General features: G+C 36.6%; 1 protein-coding gene across 1 annotated transcript in view; it reads left to right on the plus strand.

Annotated features, from left to right (window-relative positions):
- SPACA1 (sperm acrosome associated 1) overlaps positions 1-15,750 on the plus strand; it is a 45,486-nt gene that overhangs the window by 28,129 nt on the left and 1,607 nt on the right. Inside the window, 1 exon segment of the mRNA XM_069065162.1 lies at positions 8,067-8,187. Coding sequence (XP_068921263.1) covers positions 8,067-8,187 — 121 coding nt within the window.

The raw sequence follows: 15,750 nt of genomic DNA on the forward strand, positions 1-15,750 counted from the left end.
TCTGGATAGTGTGAGTAGGAAATAATTGTGATATAAAGAAAAAAGGAAGCAATAAGAATGTATCTATATGTATATTATGACTAAGGTAGGGAGACATGATGACTGTCTTCAAGTGGAATGGACTGCTTTGGGAGGTAGTAGATTCCACTTCATTGATAGGCACAGGAATCCTAGGAATGACAGCATCTTCCATTCATCAATCCTGCTTCCAGTACAACCCTGAAAGCCATCATCTGGAAAAGCAACCCATGAAGAGAATGGACTAGTCATCTTTGGCAGCTGTCAACCTACTACTACACACAGGGCAGGCAAGCCAGCCTAGCTGAAGCAACAAGTCACCTTGAGAGAGAGACAGTGGCAGCATGTGCCAAGCAAGTCAAACCATCACCACCACCACCACCACCTCAATCCTCATCTCACCTCATAGTCTGATGGAGATAGCCTGGGACATTGAATCTAAGAGCCTCAGAACTACTATTGCTTCCAACCCAATGCCTGTAGCTGTCTTTCTGGAAAGCAACCATAGTGGAGATACAGTCTGGCAACTGTTCTTACAGGAACTATAGCCACATCTTTTAGACACCCCAAAAGAAATTTCTTACCACCAGTGACCTTGACACTGTCAAATGGTTCAATTTTAGAAACTGATGTTTTGTAAGTGGAAATGACATTAAAGGAGAGACATCTATTTTGCCAGCATACCCTAAAGACCATGGGACTTTTCCATCAAACTTGCAACCTAAACCTTCAATATATTTTGTTTTCTTGATTAGAATGTGAGCTCCTTGAAAGTAGGGACTATCTTGCTTTTCTACATCCCCTAGCATTTAGCAGAGTGTTTTGTGCATAAGTGCTTAATAAATCCATCCATCTTTCCTTCCTGATCTTCAAGACCAACCCGGATGATTACTTGTTGGGTATGTTGTATTGGGGATTGTTTTTAGTTATTATGGGCTGTATTAAATAGTCTTTGAAGTCCTTTCCAGCACTGATATTCTATAGTTTTGTGACCTAGTAAGTGAGGGAGTTTGAGGAAAAAGAAAAAAAAATATTTCATTTGGTTTTGTCCTATAACTATCAAAGGCTCAAATTCTGATTCTTGTGGGAATTCTCTCATTAACAAATTGACTCTACCCATGGTCCAATGGTAGTCCATGATGGTGTTCCAAATCAACTGTTCTAATACTCTAGTTTGACATGTTATTTACTAGTTCCCATAGAGAACCACTTGGGCCACATGATAAAATGCAGTTACAGCCATATAATTACTGAATCAGGAGACCCAGGTTCAAGGAATAGTTCTTTTTTTTTTTGCTTTTTGGAGGGCAATTGGGTTTAAGTAACTTGCCCAAGGTCACATGGCTAAGTTTTTATTTGTGTGTGTTAAGTGTCTGAGCCTGGATATGAACTCAGGTTCTCCTAACTCCAGGGCCAGCACTCTACTCACTGCGCCACCTAGCCGTCCCCTCAAGGAATAGTTCTGTCACTTGGTAGCTATATGACTTTGGGGAAGTCGCTTCAAGTACCTGGACATCAATTTTTTCTCCTGTTAAGTAAAAGACTTGAACAGATCACCTTTTTGGTTTCTTCACCTTTTTTTTTTTCCAACTCTTAGCAATCTATGAAGTTATGTATGCCTTAATAAAAGACATTTACAGGACTGGTGAGACAAGACCTCCAACATTTGGATGTTGCACCCCTTGCCTTTGAAAATTGTAGCTTTTGTGTATTACAGTCTACAGTGGCTCTGAATCTTCTGCAAATATATACTTCCATGTCCTTAAGGGATATTATTTTCTGTGATTTAAAAATTTGTACATTTTAAAAAGAGTAACTTATCTAACTAGACACAGTGGTTTACTTCAGAATCAGGAGAGTCTGAGTTCAAACCTTACCTCCAACAATTTCTTACTGTGTGATGCTGGGTTAATCATCCGACATCTCAGTTCCTAAGCAACTCTATAAGATTATAAATTGCGACCTTGTAATAGCAGATAAAATTGCCTTTTTGAGAGTTCCCTCAAGTCATAACCTACAAATTATTTTTTTTGTGTGTATCCCATTTGAAAAAAAGAGCACATTTCCTCAATACATAAATATACATGTGTATATATACATATGTGCATACATATATACACATGCATACATATGTGTGTGTACACAATTGATCAACTCATTATGTCCAACTTCCCATAAAAATGGAGGGGTGACAGCACTTATTACCCATTGGCTACTGAAAGAATAACTACTGTTGAAAGGGGGATATCAATAATTGGCAGTGCTTTTGTATAATATATGTAAGGATCTGAATGGCTGATGAGTACAGGCATACAATCCAGCAGCAATTCAATGAGCATTTATTGACCTGTATTCCCAGCTCTGGGAATTCTTGACAAAAGCAAAAACAGCCTGTGTTCTCAAGGGACATTCCTTTCCCACCAGCTGTACTGTGGTTTTGAATCCACCATCATCATATTCCCCCACCCCCACATCCTGCAGTATCCATATGTCACCAGAAAACCAGTCATCATGGAGGGTGCTTTAGCTTTCGTTCTTACATATTATTAGTACCCTCATTTGCTTCTGCCCCTCTGATTGGTGGACTGGAAAGCAAAGTGAAAAACTCCTCCTGAAGACTCTTTAAAGAGAACTCAGAAACCCAGTCAATACTTCATTTCCCACAAACTTTGCTGCTTGGTTTCATCTCCTCTATTACTATACCCCTTGGCTACCCTTTCCATACCTGCCCTCCTTTAAGCTTTTTCTGTGTCCTCTTTACCCCTTAGATTGTAAGCTCTTTGAAGTCAGGGGCTATCTCTTTCTTATTTGGATCCCTAGTGCTTAGCACAGTGTTTGACACATAGTAGGTGCTTAATAAATGTATATTGTATTGTGTTGGGATTTCATTTTATTGGACATGTAAGCAAAGGCTGAATGATCACAAGTATATAGATATTAATGAGAATCAGAGTATGGACAGATTGGGAAGTGTCAACAGATCTTTAAAATTTTTTTTTTCATTCAATATTACTCGCCATACTTTGATGCTATGTGACCATAAGCAAATCACTTAAACTCTCCAAATGTCAGATTACTCATTTCTGCAATGGGGATAATCACAGTTATATCAACTGTCTCTCAGGATTATTTTGGGGATGTTGCTTTATAAATCCCCCTTTTTTTAGTTTTATCGATGTGTTTTGTTTTTATGTTATAAGCATTTATCGATTACCCTAATCCATGAGAGATCTTTGTAATGAAGTAAAACAATCAAATAAAACTAGAAGTACAGTAAACTCATCAGAAAGTTTATGCAACATTCAACATCTCAAACTTTCTACTTTTTAAAATTGCTTTATAGATTAACAGAAATCTTTTCCCTCTCTCTCTCATCCCTCTACCCCATTGGAAAAACAAGAAAAGGAAAACAAATTCCTTATAAAAATATACATAGTCAAGCAAAACAAATTCCTTCATTGATTCTAGACAAATATATATGTATGTGTACATATATGTGTATATTATATATGTGTATACATACACAGCACACACATACATATATGCAAATAAATATATGTGTATGTATGTTTGTATATAAACATATACATACATGCATGTGTGTTCTCACACACATATAATTTTATACCCTAAGTCCATCACCTTTCTCTCAGGAGGTATATAGCTTACTTCTCCATTAATCTTCTGAAATTGTGCATGGTCATTGCTTTGATCATAGATCTTAAGAACTCTCAAAGCTGTCTCTACATTGTTGTTGTATATAAATTGTTCTCCTAGATCTGATCATTTTATTCTTTATCAGCTTTCAAAAGTCTTCAAAATTGTTAATTTTAGTAATTTTGATACTATAATACTAATTATTCTTCAGGTTCTACTTGCCACAGTCTACATACAAATTTATACAAATCTTTCCACATCTCTCTGAAATTATTTATTTCCTTATAGTACAACACTCCATCACATTCACTTACTGCAACTTATTCCACCATTCTTCAGATGATGGGCATCCCCCCAGTTTTCAGCCTTTTGCTACCACAAAAAGAGCCACCATAAACAGTTTGTACATGTAACCTTTGCCATTGTATCAATCTCTTTTGGATATAGATCAAGCAATGACACAGCTAAAGAGGTAAATAAATGTATTATTACAGAAAACCTGCTTTAAATAGTAACATTCCATGGTGGTAATGAATGGTGGATTGTGTTGGTTTTCAATGAACTGAAAATCAAGCCCACCCTAGCTGGTGTTGATTCTCACTATGAACTCACTTGATTATCTTTTGATTCTTACTTTTGCACCTATGTGTCTTTTTTCTCATTCTCTGGTTACCTATGGTAAAAGTCTCAGTCCCTGGGGCAGCTAGATGATCAGTGAATAGAGCACAGGCCATTTAGTCAGGAGGATCCAAGTTCAAATCCGGCCTCAGACACTTTACACAAAAACTAGCCGTGTGACCTTGGGCAAGTCACTTAACCCCAACTGCCCTCCAAAAAAAAAAAACGCAAATAGGGGCGGCCAGGTGGCTCAGTGAGTAAGAGCACCGGCCCCAGTGTCAGTATGACCTGGGGATTGAATCCGGGCTCAGATACTCAGCAGGTCACCCAGAAATAACTGGCTGTGTAACCTTGAGCAAGTTACTTAACCCCAATTGCTTTAAAAAAAAAAGAAGTCTCAGTCCCTGAGGTATTTCCCCTAAATAGATGATACAGTTCAGTGGAGTGTGTCTTCTGGCTGCCATAACACTAGTCAAATTCATTCTTGTTATGACAAAATACTTTCAACACTTTAAGCAGCAGAAACATGTCTGTGTCAACTGTTTCACTTTTGTAAAAAAAAAAAAAATGACAGTTGAACATAGTCCTGAAGTGACCATTTTTTTTTTTTTTGCTTTTTGGAGGGCAATTGGGGTTAAGTAACTTGCCCAAAGTCACATGGCTAGTTTTTGTGTTAAGTGTCTGAGGCTGAATTTGAACTCAGGTCCTCCTGACTCCAGGGCTGGTGCTCTATTTACTGCTCCACCTAGCCCCCCCCCCAAAGTGACCATTTTAATGGTCTATTTATCAAACAGATATTTTAGCTGGAAATATACATACAATATGGTAGAACATACCAACTTGACACAGAAGGTGAATCTAATGCCATAATAAAAAAAAAACTCATCACTTTTTCATTCTCCTCTCTCTCATATGTAGAGAAATAATATGCCTATACATATGTATGTATACATATACATGTAAACACACATGCACACATCATTAGAGGCAGCATTATGTAGAGATTGGAACATATGACTTGGAGTTAGGAAGATCTGAGTTAAAAATCACATCAGACACACATATGTAACCCTAGGCAAGTCAGTTAACCTCTTCAGAGGTTACTTGGGTTTCTTATCTATAACAGAAGGGGGTCAGTTTCAATGATTTGTAAAGTCCTTTGTAGTTCTAAAAACAGTTTCCCAAAAGTCTTAGTGCAGTTTAATCTATTAAAGCTTAAAACTGCACTAAGATTTTCAAGATACCCTGTATAGAATTCTATGATCTACCATGTTTGAAAAAAAATCTGAGGCTTTTGGTTAACCTGTATGCTCAATATTAATGAGTGGAATGATGTGGTAGTCAAAAATTTAATCTTGAGCTACATTAAAAGAATCATTGCTTTGGAGAATAAAAATGTGATAGTCTCTCTGTATTTTACTCTGAGCAGACCATGTCTAAAGTACTGTCTTCAGTTTTGGGTGTCACCGTTTAAGGGCAGTGACAAATTAGAGTATCTAGAGAATAGCCAGAATGGGAAAGAGCCTTAAATCCCTGTCATGCAAAAATTAGTTGATGAAACTGGATATTTTTAGGCTAAACAAGAGAAATGTGTTGGGGAAGAACATGATAGATGTTTCAAGAATTTGAAGAGCTGTCATGGAATGTCATGAAAAGAGCCCTAATCTGTGACATGAAAGGTTTAGATTCTATATAAGAAAACATTTCCTGAGCTTGAGGATGTTAGATGTTGAAATGAGTGATGGAGAAAAATAATAGAAATTCATGACCTTGTGATAGAAAATAAAATATAACAATAACACAGTGGCTTGCACATGGTTGGTCAATCAATCAACGAACAAGAAACTGTTAAGTACCTACTGTGTGTCAGGCACTAGACATATAATTAAATAATCCTCGCGGTGAAGGGGCAGACATTGCTTTGTGAGTGTCTATTGGATTTCTTCTTCCTCTGTTGGTTTAGGAGTTTTGGTTGTTCAGTAGTTTTACAGTCATGCCCAACCCTTTGTGACCCAATTTGGGGTTTTCTTGTAAAAAAAAATACAGGAATTGTTTGCCATTTCCTTTGCCAACCCATTTTGTAGATAAGGAACTGAGGCAAACAGGGTTAAGTGACTTGCCCAGGGTCACACAGTAATTGTCTGAGGCTAGATTTGAACTCAGGAAGATGAGTCTTCTAGACTCCAGGTCTGGCACTCTATCCACTGAACCACCTATATTTAGTTTAGGGCATATCTGGTCTCACAAAGAGAAGATTGAAAGGAGAGCTGAAAGACCTCTTAAGATAGCCTAATGATCAGAACCAAGGGTTATTCTTTGCCTGTTCTAAGGACAGTTGTAGACTTTTGGAGCTGGAGAGAACTTTGAAATTATCTTATTCCATTATGTCATCATGCCTTCTTTAAAGTGTTAGTTGTATCTGCAGGAATAAAAGCCTTTACACTGGAGAAACATAGCCTATGTCTGTCTAAAAACTAATTTTTCAGGTAGCTATTTGCCTGCTTATCTAATATGTCTAAGCTCCAAGAATAGGCTATTTTCACTTATTATTTTAATAATGGAAGAGCAAAATCAGATGTGGCCATGAAATTGTCCTTGTAATTTTTTTCTTTCTTCCCTCATCCCCTATTCTAAACCTCCTTTTATTCATCCAGAGCTAGGTTGATGCTGCTTAGATATACTGTATAGGAAGAAAAAATTGTGTTTTTTCTTTTTCTTCTTTTTTTTGCAGGCCTTGCTTTAGACAACCTAAATATATTAAATTCGAGGATGTTTTCTTTTAAAGTATTCTGTCTATTGCATAAAATGACTGTTAAACTGTTAGTAAAACATGGGATTGTTTGTTCTTTAGCTTTAGTTATTTCATTTTTAATTTATGAAATAAAAGAAGCATTTCAATAACAGAAGAATAATAAAAAGATGATTGCAATGAAACTGCAAATCTATATGTGCAACTTGTTATCCCTTTTAAATATGTAATAAATTTATCATGTAATTTTTTTTTCTTTTCTTCTCCCCAGAGATGGCTACCATTAGACACAAATACATACATATACACATACAAACTCAATCATTCTATACATATTTCTATTTATTAGTTTCTCTGGGTACAGAGAGTATTCCTTCACATGGGATTGTTAATATTTTCCCCACTAATAAGAATAGGCTTTACCTTGGATCATCCATGCCCACATGCCATAGTAATATTTTTACAAAATGGTTCATGACAATTAAGGCTATAGTCTGTGATGATGAAATAAAATTTCTTTTTTGTCTAGAGTTTATGGTCCTAAATAGGGATTAGATGGTAAGCTCTTAGAGGGAAGAGACTTTATTACTACATCTTGATATTCCTATAGTACAACACCTAGTGTATAGAAAGTGATTAATGGGTATTTGTTGAATATAATTCACAAAGCAAATCATCACGGCGCCTAAATAATTACTGGAAAACAGAGATTTGTCAGGACAAGTTAGAGCAAAAATCATCACAATCTCTTCTATAAATGGATTTTTATGGAATTGAAAAAAAAGTAAAGATAAAGGAAGACAAGATATGTTTCTCTGTGTAATTCTATCCTGTTCTGATTTCTGATGCCTCTCCTTGCAGTCCAAATATAAAGCAAATTCATATATAATTTACTGTCTACTGACACATCCCTGTACTTTTTAAAATAACTTTTTCCAAGAATTTATTTTCTACTTACATTTCAATATGATTTTTGCTATGATAATAGTAATACCAATAACTGAATATATTTTTTTTCCTTTAGAATTACAGATAAGAAGATTAAGCAGACCAGACACTGATATAATACTGGCATTTGTCCTGATCACTGGTGTTATTGTTTGTATTGGTGTGATCTTTGCTTTAGTCTTCATAATTATTCACTGGTAGGTGAACAGCTGTATTTTTGCTTTCTTTAATCATGATTCTTCCAATTTTCAACTGGGAACTAGTTATCGTAGTCAATCAACTTCTTGAGATGAGAATATTTGTAATATCCTCATTACTAGTAAGTCACAGAAAGAGAGTATATGTTCATTCAACAAACTCTTATTAGTGCCTATGATATTCAAAGATCTATTTGAAGCCCTAGGGTAGATAAAAGGATAAATAAGACATTCTTTCTGCTCTCGAGGAGCTCATAAATTAGTCAGCTCCCCAAAGAGCAGGCTAGAAAAGTGGGCTGATTTACTTTGAATAAATGTAAAATCTTGCATTTAAGTTAAAAAAATCAGCCAAACTCATATGTGATGGAGTACATAGGGTTAGAAAGCGTGTGACTTAGTAATTAAAGTTGACTGTAAGCTTAATAATAATACCTTATATTTATATAGCACTATAAGGTTTATAAAGTCAGCAAAGTGGTACAATGGAGAGAAAGCACCAAGCCCAAAGTCAGGAAGACCTGAGTTCAATTCCAGCCTCAGACACTTCCATGTTGTGTGACACATGGGAGACATTGGTACAGGACAACCCAGCATGGCATGACCTCATCAAAGAATGTGCTGTGCTCTATGAGTAAAGCAGAATTCAAGTAGCCCAAAAGAAATGCCAGATGTGCAAATTTAGAGAAATCACCCCAAATGTTCACATGGATTATTTGTGCTTGACCTGTGGCAGAGCATTCCAAGCTTGTATTGTCTGATCAGCCACAGTCAGACACATTGAAACTTGACTCTAGCATAGTGATGTCATTTTTGGTCCTCTTTGAGAATGAAGGACAACAACCAGCTGTGTGACTCTGGGCAAGTCACTTTACCCTGTTTGCCTCAGTTTCCTCATTTATAAAATGAGCTGGAGAAGGAATGGAAAATCCCTTTAGTATCTTTGCCAAGAAAACCCCAAATGGGATCACAAAGAGTTAGATATGACTGAAATTACTGAACAAAATAAAGTTTGCAAAGTACTATATATATACATACATATTCTATATAATTTCATCTGAATCCCGAAACAACTCTGTGAGCTAAGTGCTATGATAATTCCCATTTTACAGATGTAGAAACTGAGTCTTAAAGTAGTTGTGATTTGCTCACAGTGAAAGTTAAGTATTTAAGGCATGACTTGAATTCATGTCTTCCTCATCTTAAGTCCAACAATACACGGTTATACTATTCCTTAAGCTTAAAAGATGTGATAGACCTATGACCTTTATGACCTTACATAACATCCAAAAAATCTAATGCTCCCTCTCTCTGAGATTGCATTACTAGAATTGTTGCATCCAAAACAAAGGATGTGAAAGTCCCATTTTAGTCTTTGCAGAACACATTTGGGATGTTGTTTTCAATTACAGGGGCCATATTTGAGGAGAGACATTAACAATTTGGAGTGTATTCAAAGGATGCTCACAAGAAGGTTTTAAATCCTGCTATTTGAGGAAAACTAAAAGAAACTGATGACATATAGTCTGGAAAAGAGAAGACTCTAGGGAAGAAGGTCATAAGAGTTTTCTTTAGATAGCCGAAGGACTACAGAGAATAAAGATTAGATTACTGTGTGTGTGTGTGTGTGTGTGTGTGTGTGTGTGTGTGTGTGTAGAAGCTCAAAATGACAGAACTAGCTTCCAATGGATAGAAACTTCAGAAAGGCTCAACATAAGGAGAAACTTCTTACTATTTGAGTTATAAGATCACATATTTAGAGTTAGGCGAGTTCAAACCTACCTCCTTTTAACAGATGGGGATGCAGTCTCCAAGGGGTCAGAGATCGACTTGCCTGGGGTCACACAGCTAGTAGGTATCTGAAGCAAGGTTTGAGCTCAGGTTTTCCTCACTCAATGCTCAGCTCTCTATCCTCTACACGACTCTACCTCTAGAATAGAATGAAGTAGTGGAGCTCCTGTAATTACAACTAGTCAAGAAAGATCAGAAAACTATTTGTCAGGAAAGTTAGGCTGAGGAATTTTCTCTACTTTATAGGAAGTTATAGTAGAACCATTAAAGCTCAGAATTAGAAAGAACCTTGATCTCAATACAGTTACCATCTATCCAGGGATCCCTTTACAGCAACATCCTTGCAAAGTTGCCTGTTATTCTCAATTGGACAGCTTCCAGTGATAGAGAATTCACTATTCACTATAACTTCTAAAGCAGTCCATACCACAAGTACTACAGCTTGTCAATGTCTCTTCTATAATATGGGGCATTAGGACTTATTCTTATCTCCCTCATTTTGGACACTAAACTGTTATTAATACTCAATTACCTTTTTTGTCTATCATATCAGCCTATTGACACACATATATCTTATGGGTCACTTATACATATATGTGCTTATATATAATATATATCTATTCATATATAATATGTATTATAGATATATTTTACAGACATATATATATATGTGTATATATATGTATATGTGTGTGTATGTATGCACACATCTCTTATAGTCCATAAGATCACCAGGTCTTTTTGACTGTGAGAACACTGGGCCATTCACTGTCTGGAACTTACATGGATGCTTTTTAAAACATAACTATAGTTCAAGAAGTCAGGATGGCATTTTCCATCATGAGTCCTTTGGAAATGTTTTAGGTCCTTGCATTGCTGAGAAGGGCTAAGTCAATCAAGCTTTTAAAATTTATTTTTCATTTTACTTGCATTAGTTTTGTCTCATAGTTTCTTAAGATCTTTACATATTCTCATTTTGTCATCCAATATGTCAGTTATTTCTCCCTGATTTAGGTCATTGGCAAATATACATATCCCACCCATCTTTGCATTGACATAAGTCATGGATAATATATAGTAGTAATGTCAGCCTCAGATGAAAACAGATCCTTGTAGGCTGCCATTGACTTGGAAAACAACAAATTGACATTATCTATGTTGTATTGTACTTTTGCTTATTTTCTTAAACACTTTCCAAATACATTTTAATCTGGTTTGGGCTATACTCCTGAGTTTTATCAGGGCCCACTGGCTGCAGGTTTGACACCTCTGATGTGTTACAATACAGGGCTTTGGACAGATCCCTGGCATGGTATATAGTATATAGAGCACTTGACTGGAAGTCAGGAAGATCTGAGTTTGAATCCTGCCTCTGATGGTTGCCCTGGGCAAGTCACTTAGTTTGTCTGATCTCATTTTTTCTCATCTGAAAATAGAGATAATAATAGAACCTAATTCTTTGGGTTGTTATAAGCATCAACTCATATAATTTGTGTAAAATATTTAGTAAACTTTAAAGTTCTGTACAAATGTATAGTTTTCAGAGGACTATATATTTCATGAGGATTGTTTAGATATTACCATCCTTGAAAGCAAGATGATAAACTCAATAATTGCTCAATGTAATTTTTGCCATTGTAAATGTATAATTCTTAATAGTAACAATCATAGATGAGAAATAAGCCTTTCAATAATTGCAGTTATTCCTTAATGATAGTTTCTTCTCTCTGAGAAGAAGACGATAATGATGATAATGTATGGTACAGTACATAGAGATCTAGCCTTGGAATAAATAAGGCCTGGCTCCAAGACCTGCCTGACATATGATATCTGTATAACCCTGGGCAAATGACTTAATCTTTCAATGTTCCAGGTAACTTTTAGATTGAAAAATACAGACAACAAGTACTAATCTACATTAACAGAGGAAGTCCTTTGTCCTAAATCCTATACTAATGAACTCACAGGTCCAATAAAGATATAGAGAGTAATTGTTAGAGAAGCAGTGTAGCATTGGCTTGGGGACAAGAAGACATGAGTTGAATCCTATTGCTGACATATACTAACTGTGTGACCATGGACAAATCACTAACCACTCTGAATTTCAGTTTTGTCAACTGTAAAATGGCTGTTATGATGCCATTAGTACTTATTTCATAGATTCATTATAGGATTCAAGTAAGATAGTACATGAAAGTGCTGTGCAAATATTAAAGAACTATATATACCTATTATTATTAGAGACCTCTCTCCTGGTTGACCTTAGTCACTATTCTTAATATTCAGTCATTCAACTAATTCTTAAACCCATCTAGTTGTTCTATCATCCATCCACATCTATAGTGTTCCTCTGTTCTATCAGCCTAGGAACCAGTTAAAAATAGAAATGAGTTTACCCTGGCATGGCCTTTTTTTAATGAACCTACATTGGCTCTCATAATGATCTACTTCCCTTTTTAAAGTGGTCACAAAATTCACTTAATGATAGTTAGAATACTCTTATTTCTTCCATCCGTGGGAATTAAGACATTTATCTTTCCCCAGTACCGTGTCATTATTACTGTCTTCCATAGTTTTTCAAGATTACAAATGAGAATAGAACCATTACATCCTCAGATCTCTCTGTACCCTGAGATATATATTTCACCTGTACCTTCTAGCCCTAACTCATCAAGAAGAGCTAGGAACTTTCTTAACATATCCTTACTCACTTATCTTCAGTTATAATTCTCTGTTAACTATTTTTGTTCAATTCCCCACTGACCATAGATCATTCTCCTTGGAAAAAACATAAGCCAAACTTGGGCTTGTGAATGGGGCAAGTCTGCTTTCTCTTCGTCACTTATTACCATTGTGTAATCCATCCCAAGTAGAGGTCATATGCTTTCTTTGATGTTAGCACTTAACCCAAAATTCTTTTTTCTTTTTATAAAGTTAATTTATTTATTTTAGTTTTTGAAATTCAGTTCCAGAAGTTTTAAATTTTTCTCCCTCCCTTCGTTCATCCCTCCCCACGATGGCAGGCAATCTGATATAGGCTTTACATATACATTCCTACTAAACATATTTTAAAATTAGTCATGTTGTATAAAAGAATTAGAATGAATGGGAGGAACCATGAGAAAGAAAAAAAAAAGCAAAACACAGAGAAAATAGTCTGATTCACTCTGCATTCAGACTCTGTAGTTCTTTCTCTGGCTGCGGATGGCATTTTCTATCATGAGTCCTTTGGAAATGTTTTAGGTCCTTGAATTGCTGAGAAGAGCTAAGTCTATCAAATTCAATCATTTCACACTGTAGCTGTTACTGTGTACAATGTTCTGTTCTGCTCACTTCACTCAGCAGCAATTAGTATAAGTCTTTCCAGGTTTTTCTGAAGTCTGCCTGTTCTTCATTTCTTAAAGCACAATAGTGTTCCATACATTCACATACCACAGCTTGTTCACCCATTCCCCAATTTCCAGTTCTTGGCCACCACAAAAAAGAGCTGTTATAAATATGTTTGTACATGTAGGTCTTTTCCCATTTTTATGATCTCTTTGGGATATAGGCATAGAAATGGTATTGCTGCGTCAAAGGACATGCACATCTTTTTCTTTTCTGTACCAGACCAATAATTTCACTTGTACTTGGAACTCCCAGTAAGGTGACATCTATGAATGTAGAGTTAGATATAATTAATTCTGTTAGTAAACAAGCATTTGCTAATCACCTACGATACACCAGGTACTATAGTCTCTGCCCACAAGGAGCTCATATTCGAAAATATGTAGAAAAATTATATATGTATGTATACATACACACAATCTCTATAGTGTGAGTAGAAGGGATTTTTAGCACTGGAGCTGAGGGGGGAAGAGAAGGGATATAAACCAGTAAAGGCATCTTACACGATGTGTGATTCAAGCTGACACTTGAAGGATGTCATTGGCAGAGGTGAAGGGGAGAGCATTCCAGTCCATGGTGAAGGCCAGTGAAAAGTCAGTCAGGAGATGAAGTGTCTTGTGCAATGAAGAGCAAGAAGACCAGTGTTTCTGGATGATAGAATACATAAAGGACAGTAAAGTCTAAGGAAACTGGAAAGTAGGAAGAGGCTAAATGATGAAGGGCCTTAAAAGCCAAAGAGAAGATTTTATATTTGCTCTTGGAGCTGATATGGAGCTACTGGAGTTTATTGAGTGAAGATCAAATCTGCATTTTTTAGGAAAAGAAACCACTTTGACAGCTGAGTGGAAGATAGTTTAGATTGGCGACAGATGAAGTTGGAAGACCAATAAGAAGGCTATTGTAATATTACAGGTGTGAGGTGATGAGAGCCTGCACAAGGGTGGTAGCTGTGTGCGAAGTACATATATTTAAGAATTGTGAGAGTAGGAACAAGACTTGGCAACATAATAGACACTGGAGTGAGTGTGAATTAAGAGGAGTCAAGGATGATACCTAGGTTGTTAGCCTGGATGACTGGGAGGATAGCAGTACCCTTGACAGTAACAGGGATTTTTGGAAGAGGGAAAGGTTTGGGAGGAAAGTAGTGAGTTGTTTTGTACATGTTGAGTTGGAGATGTCTTGGTACAATCTGGTCAAGATATCTAAGAATTGGGGTGGCTAGGTAGTGCAGTGAATAGAGCACCGGCCCTGGAGTCAGGAGGATCTGAGTTCAAATCTAGCCTTGGACACTTGACTCACTAGCCATGTGACTTTGGGAAGTCACTTAACCCCAATTACCCTCCAAAAAGCAAAAAAAAAAAAAAAAGATACCTAAGAATTTGTTGATGATGTGAGATCGGTGACTTTCTCACAGTCACTATTAATATATGTAAGTGGTAGCACTCGTACCAAAGACTTCCGATTAGAGTCAGTGACTCAACCTAAAATGGAGGGCTTGCATTAGGTGGTCTCTGGGGTCTTCTCTATCTTTATATTTGTAATTCCATCATCTGTGGTCCTATAATCTTTATAACTATGCCACCCTTCTCCCACATGGATATAATCTCTAAAGCCCAACTTTTCTGTTGTTCATAATTGGTTTCAGCTAGTTCTGAGCTTTATCATTCCTGACACTTTGTGGGGTCATCCATTAATTTGTATGTATCTTCAATTATTTGCTTGTATTAAGAGGGCATACTCATCTTCTGTCTCTTTAAAAGAGTTCATTGATGAGTTCCCTGTGCAACCATATCTGCCCTTATTAGATGTTTTTAGCCTTTCCCCTTCATCTGAAACTTAGGTTTATTGTCAAGATTTTATTCTCAAGAGCACCACATTTCTATTGAGCTTACTTTCCCTATATAATCTAAAATAGTAGTTTTCTGACTACCCCTTTTTTCTTCCTTCCTTCCCTTCTTTTTGTTTTCTTTTTCTTTCTTCCTTTCTCCTCCCTCCCTCCCTCCCTCCCTCATTCCCTCCCTCTGTTCCTCCCTCCCTCCTTCCTTCCTCCCTCCCTCCCTCCTTCCTTCCTTCCTTCCTTCCTTCCTTCCTTCCTTCCTTCCTTCCTTCCTTCCTTCCTTCCTCCCTTTCTTCCTCCCTCTCTTTCTCTCTCTCTTCCTCTCTTTCTCTCTCTCTCTTTCTTTCTTTCTTTCTTTCTTTCTTTCTTTCTTTCTTTCTTTCTTTCTTCCTTCCTTCCTTCCTTCCTTCCTCCCTTTCTTTCTCCCTCTCTCTCTCTCTCTTCCTCTCTTCCTCTCTTTCTCTCTCTCTCTCTCCCTTCCTTCCTTCCTTCCTTCCTTCCTTTCTTTCTTTCTTTCTTTCTTTCTTTCTTTCTTTCTTTCTTTCTTTCTT

Source organism: Petaurus breviceps, unplaced genomic scaffold (genome assembly GCF_028583685.1).
Source record: "Petaurus breviceps papuanus isolate PSGF00001 unplaced genomic scaffold, PetGlider_PUasm1.0 90667, whole genome shotgun sequence".
Lineage (NCBI taxonomy): Eukaryota > Metazoa > Chordata > Mammalia > Diprotodontia > Petauridae > Petaurus > Petaurus breviceps.